Source organism: Amblyomma mixtum, chromosome 4 (assembly GCF_055824585.1).
Source record: "Amblyomma mixtum isolate Tamu chromosome 4, ASM5582458v1, whole genome shotgun sequence".
In the NCBI taxonomy this organism is placed as follows: Eukaryota; Metazoa; Arthropoda; class Arachnida; order Ixodida; family Ixodidae; genus Amblyomma; species Amblyomma mixtum.
In genome coordinates this window covers 128129523-128135522 of record NC_143015.1, presented here as the reverse complement: position 1 = coordinate 128135522, position 6000 = coordinate 128129523, and the positions used below count along the sequence as shown (strand labels likewise).

The window sequence follows — 6000 nt, the reverse complement described above, 5'->3', positions numbered from 1 at the left end:
ATAAATCTTGGTAAAACTGGCAAAGAGACTCGCGATGATTAAGGAGGCCTACGGTGATGCTTTCATGGGTAGATCAGGTGTCTCTTTAGTGGCAAAAGCTGTTCGTTAGAAGGTAGGGAAAGAGTGGAAGACGACGACCGCTCCGGACTCCCTTCGAGCAGCAAGACCAACGGAAATGTGTTGCGAGTGAAACATTTGCTGAACAGTGATCGTAGGATGAGCATCAGAATGATTACTGATGACTTGAGCATCCGGGAGTGGTGTCAGAGGAGCAAAAGGCCAACCGGAAAGCGATCTGCCGGGATATCTTCTTCATCATGTGAATGAGGACCCCGATTTTTTGCCCAGCACAAGCTGGCAACGCTTCCTCCGCCCCCCCCCCCCCCCCCCCCCAGCCCCGACTTGGCCCCGCCAGACTTTTTTTATTCCCGAGAATAAAATCGGCGCTCGAGGGGATACATAACGGATCGGTAGAGGCGGTTCAACAGGGCGTGACGAATGAGCTAAACAGCATTCCGGTCCAGGCGTTCCTGAAGGCGTACGAAAACAGGGAAACTCACTGGCAGCAAGCAGCCTGTAGGTGCGGAAGGGTGCTACTTTTAAAAATTCTAATCATTTGTACTTTTCTCAAGAATAGATTTTATGTTAAAAAATGAGTTCTACTACTTTCAGAACAGATCCTGTATGATGGTGACAGTGCTTTTTTAGGGCTCAAGGGCAACTTTGACAAGAGCACCGAGACAGAAGGTGTTTGCGTGTACACGAAGTCGAGTCAAAAACCCATTTCCTATGAATTTCAACCCAGATACGTCGACTACTCGACAAGGGGTAAGCTTGTGTTCATTGTCCCAACAGTGAGTACACGGCGGCACTGGGGACCGAACCCGCAACCTGCCCGTGCGAGACTGATGTTCAAACCGCTAGGCCGCCGCTGGGGTGTGGGAGAGGAGTAGGTGCAGGGTATGTAATACGAAGGCAAGATAACCGCTGGTCCTTAAGGGTGACGGAGTGGATTCCAAGAGAAGGCAAGCGTAGCAAGGAACGACAGAAAGTTAGGTGGGCGTATGAGATTCCCCTATTCCATGAGATTATCAAGTTTGCGGGGAAACGGTGGCTGCAACTAACAAAGGACAGGGTCCATTGGAAAGACATGGGAGAGGCCTGTGCCCAGCAGTGAGCGTATTCAGGCTGATTAATACGAGGTGCGGTTCTTGTCTTGCAGTAACGTATGTGACTCATGAGTATTGTTACATATTTTTATTCCAATCATCTGTGGACAGATTTTTTCTCACAAATAATATGAACATCATTTTTTCCGCGAACTTTCCTGCATTCATCAAGGGGAGGGTGGTTAGCGCAGTCGTAAGAAATTTGAAAGTGAACAACCTTTTAGCAACAATTTATTTACCAGTGCGAAAGCACTTCTAGGCTATATCAGCGGGGTCGTGTGGCCAATACGTGTCCGCAGTAGTTGTGGCGTTCTCAGGAGAGGTAGCACCGAACGAATGGTCGTAATCGAAAGGGCAGGATGTGAGGATGCTGCTGAAAAAAAATATGTCGATAGTATGATTAGTTAATTAGAGGAACAAATGTCGAAAAAACGACGAAATAGCGCGGACGTCGATAGAGTGAGTGGACAGGAAAACAGCCGCGGACGGCAAAATAGTGCAAATATAGGCAAATGAGTGAAAATAAAGTTTGAAATGAATTGAAATGTATTTGACGAGTGATAATTAACGAAACAAGAAACTTTCATTGACATAGAATATTAGTTAATTTACATTAGCAAACATCATTGGACGGTGGAATAGGTTGGACGGGGATATAGTAACTGGACGGGAAACCAACCATGGCGCCAATTTTGAAAAGCAAAAATGGTTGATTGAGATAAAAGAAGGTATAATCAGATTAAATAAATCGATCTTTAATTGAAGCATAAGATACTTACGCTAATTCAAGAGTTAAATTAACAAACAAAAGGAAAATGATAAAGAGAGGCAAAGATAGGCGACGAGTGCTTTCGCATTCTAATAATGGGGTCGCCGCGGTGATATCTATTTTTTATGCGTAGCATATTGCAATCACTCAGTTCAGCCCTTGGGCGCGGCCGGGCAGCCACCAAACCACGTGAAGTGACGTCACGACAGCCGGAGGAAAAGCCTGGCCCCAACTCGCGCGGTCGCGCGCGGCCGCAGCCACCACCTACTCCCGCTCCTCCCGCTAGGGGCGCTGCGCCGGCGCGTGACGTCACGGAGGAAAAGCTGCTGAGAAAATGGAGTGCCGCCAAGCAATACCTCGCGGAGAAAGACCGCGCAATATGCAACGCATTCTTGGCTTAACCAAGCTAAGCCTGGGCATCTTTTTTTTGCTCATCAATTATGTGTGTCGTGCATAGTTTTTCTGAACCCTTAATTAGTCTTCGTCTAGACATTTTGTAACCAAAATTCATTCTCAGATTTAGCGGGGAAATTTCCACAAAATTCATAATTTTGTGCAATAAGTTTGTTCCCTCCAGTATTGCTCACGACTGTATATTTGTTTACCTGTGCGCAAAACTCAATTAAAGGCCGATGTGCGGCGGATTTTTTTTTTTGCCGTGGAAGGAAGTGCACTGTGGCTGTTTTTATTTTTCTGGCCGTGATGTACTAACAGCAAGGAATGAAACGCGAACAAGAAAACTGGGGTGGCAACACAAAAACACTAACATATTTGCTCCTGGAGAGAAACTACAAGCGAGATTGGTTAACATTTATCAAGAAGACTGTTAGCGCTTTCGTAATTGAAATAACCTGAGCTTGTATTGAACTTCCCGTGGCTCAGAGCTTTCTGTTTTGCTGTCCTTGGCTCAGTTGTCTTGTTCGCGTTTCATTTCTTGCTGATAGTACAAACGTCCGCAATGACGTGTACAGCTGCCAAGGTTTTTATTTTTTTTTTAGTCGCGCTATCTAACTCATTTCCTTCATGGACGAGCACACTCAAAATTCCTTCAGAAAGGTCAGCCAGTAGATAACTAACTCTGGTTGACTAGCGTGGCAAATGCGCAAGTGAAGCCCTCGGCGACGTACGTGTACTTCGCTCTGTGTCCTGTGGCGTTTGTCCAGTGCATGCAGCTAGCATCGGACAAGTTACAGCTGCCCCAGTGGCCTCAGTGTGATGGTGAGGATGGAAGTTTCTTTCTGTAGCATTGATTTCTCGTCTTTCGACTGCACTGCGACAGCAAATTGATTAAGGACTGATACCTTTGCGACCCCAGAGCCTCACTAAAATCAGAAGATAACACCAACTTTCCATAGGACAACAAGCGAGAACATTGTGATAATTTTTTCGTTGCGTTTTGGAACAGTCACCGCCTGGCCTTATTCTGACCTTATTTTCCAAGTGGTTGAGGTGTTTGCTAAGGCAACCCCTATTAAAACGCGGTAAGCTGAATACTGCAACCGGCCCAGGGTGCAGCAGTACTTCATAACGGGTAAGAAAAGGAGACGGTACCAGGCTATTCAGAAATGTGGAAGATGGGCCTAATAGATTTTAAAAGCGATCCTATACCCTCATCTGACCGCAGCAAAAGTTCGGGATGTTAGCGTTAATTCAAAATGAATTTCTCACGTCTGGCTGTTCCTATGAATCCATGAAATAAAAATGCCCCCGCAGGTCCAACAGTCCTTCGTCCTTAGGTTTTTTTCATTATCTCTGCTGCGGGCTTCGGCGCCTTCAGAAAAGTGGAACTTATTACGAAACGTATTTACTTGAGGACAAACTTGAGGACTATTTTGTCGCTTGGAGCAGAAATCTCATCTAATCAAAGCAATCAACCTGAAAGATTGCGCAAAACTCCACTGTTGTTTTGTGAAGGGTTAATATCAAATGCATCAGGAACTAGGATACTGTGGCACTGACGAACGGCAGTTTTAAAGTAAGCAACTCAGAACATAACGTGCAACGAAAAAATTGTTCTGGGTGGATGATGCCAGCCTTCTTTTCTTTACGTGTTCTAACACTAATGAGCTCTCACTACGCTGCAGTCATGTCCTAATTAAATTACATGAATGGAGCACGTTGCACACACTGACCATTAAAACACTAAAACTAAGGCCACGTTATTTCAAGCAAAAAAAATACAGGCGAAAAAAATTTACAGTGAATTCTTCATTCGAACTTCAAGAATTAAACTTTTTCTGCACAAGAATTTTGAAGTTCTATTTTGTAAATAATTGCGGCAAATTTTTTTGTGATACATTGCGAGAGATGTTGTCATGCCAAAAAAATTAGCTTTTTCTTACTATCATGGACTATTAAGGGGCTAATATATATTCTGCTATTTTCTATCCCACATTAGCAATAGATACCTGATTTGGGCTACTACCAGCAAAACTAACATCACTAAGCTGTTGTTATGGCAAAAGGCAGCTGTCAATGCAATCGCTAACTCACCACACCTCACTCACACAGAACCAGTATTCAGCAGCTTTCGTAGAAGCACCACAAATTCGATTTTCAAGCATTTACTTTTTAAGCGTTATGTAGAAAGTAAAAAAAAAAAACAGGGCAACAATTTGGTTCAAAAGATGTCTAAACTCAACAGAAATGTTAATGTTTCCCGTACACAACATAATAAACATTTTACATTTCAACATCCCGGTATAACTGCTGGGACTGTTGCAGACTACTATCGTTACTCAACCCACCTGACAGAGTTATCTGATTGGTCATTTTCCAACATTTACATCTGCGCATGACAGCATTCTACACTGCTTGTACTGTAGCCTTGTAATTTTTTACTCACATTTCTACTTTTGCAGATTCTGTTTTGTATTTCGGACTGCTCCTTCGTATTCCTGTGTTAAATTGTATCGTAAACTAAAGTTTTAAGTGTTATGTTTGTACTATGCGTTAACCGCTGCAGTGCAGAATGGTTTCGGTAATCGACGTGTACAACTTAAGTAGCCTATTTTTATTGAAAATGTGGGCCTTGTCCAGCCCCTAGTTTTCGGTTTTTTGCCCATGTCCTTAGCATTGTCTATTCACGTTGCCAAAAAAACCTTCCTAACTCCCTACCTCGCGCCTGCCCGCCTTCACGCCTGCCCGACGGCCATCCTGCCTGCCAGCCTTCCTGCCCACCAGCCCGCCAGCCCGCTTCACCACCTGTGAACGTCTGTCTTTCACTCTCTCTCTCTCTCTCTGTCTGTCGGTCTGTCTCTCTGTGTCCATCTGCGGGCTGAGATACATTCTCTTGTTTCTCTTTTTAAAGCGAAAGCTTTACTACTTGCACTTTCAGCCTTTGCCGTGGCGCGGCGGTGCCACCATTGACCTTTAGTTGACCTCTGTGTGACGTCATGTGGGACATCACGCCGAAGAGAAGGGCGACCGACTCGCGCCGTCGCAAGCCGCGGCGGTGCCACCACCGGCGCCTAACACCTGCGCTCTCCGCTAGGAGCGCGATTGTGGCGTTACGCTGAAGAGATTAGGCTCGACCACGGTGTAAGAATAAATATATTCTTACACCGTGGGCTCGACTCACGTCGCTAGAAAGCAGTAGCTGTGCCAACCACCAGCGGCTTAACACTGCTTCGCGATCTTGCGCCGTCCGTGTGCGACGGCGGTGCACCTGAACGGCGGCCTGACTGGACTGGATTGTACTGGACTGGATTGGATTGGATTGGATTGGATTAGAATAGAATAGAATAGATTAGATTACATTACATTATATTAGATTACATTAGATTACATTGGATTGGATTGCATTGGATTTGATTGTATAGCAGATGCATCGCCACAAGTCTAACCACAAGCTACACTACCAGCTGAACCATGGCGTAGGTACGGATATTGCTTTCGCAATTACGGGCTTAACCAAGCTAAGCCACAGCGAATTTTTTTAGCCCCATTATAATACATTCCTGTTCGTCTGTGTTACTCTTTTTCTGTAGAATTGAAAGCGGGCGAGTTGGTACATTGTAAATTGAAAAAAAAAGAGAACAGTCACAAAAACCAAGGGACAAG

The 6000-nt window shown here is 44.9% G+C and overlaps 1 protein-coding gene across 3 annotated transcripts in view; it reads left to right on the top strand.

Annotated features, from left to right (window-relative positions):
• Positions 1 to 3025: 3025 nt before the first annotated feature.
• The window catches only part of LOC149348190 (fatty acid synthase-like), a 57755-nt gene continuing 54780 nt past the window's right edge, over positions 3026 to 6000 (top strand). For all 3 annotated transcript variants that reach the window (XM_089587973.1, XM_089587974.1, XM_089587972.1), the window contains exon 1: positions 3026 to 3156. In XM_089587973.1, the coding sequence (XP_089444099.1) occupies positions 3154 to 3156 (3 nt within the window). In that variant the 5' untranslated portion in view covers positions 3026 to 3153. The remainder of the gene's footprint in view (positions 3157 to 6000) is intronic.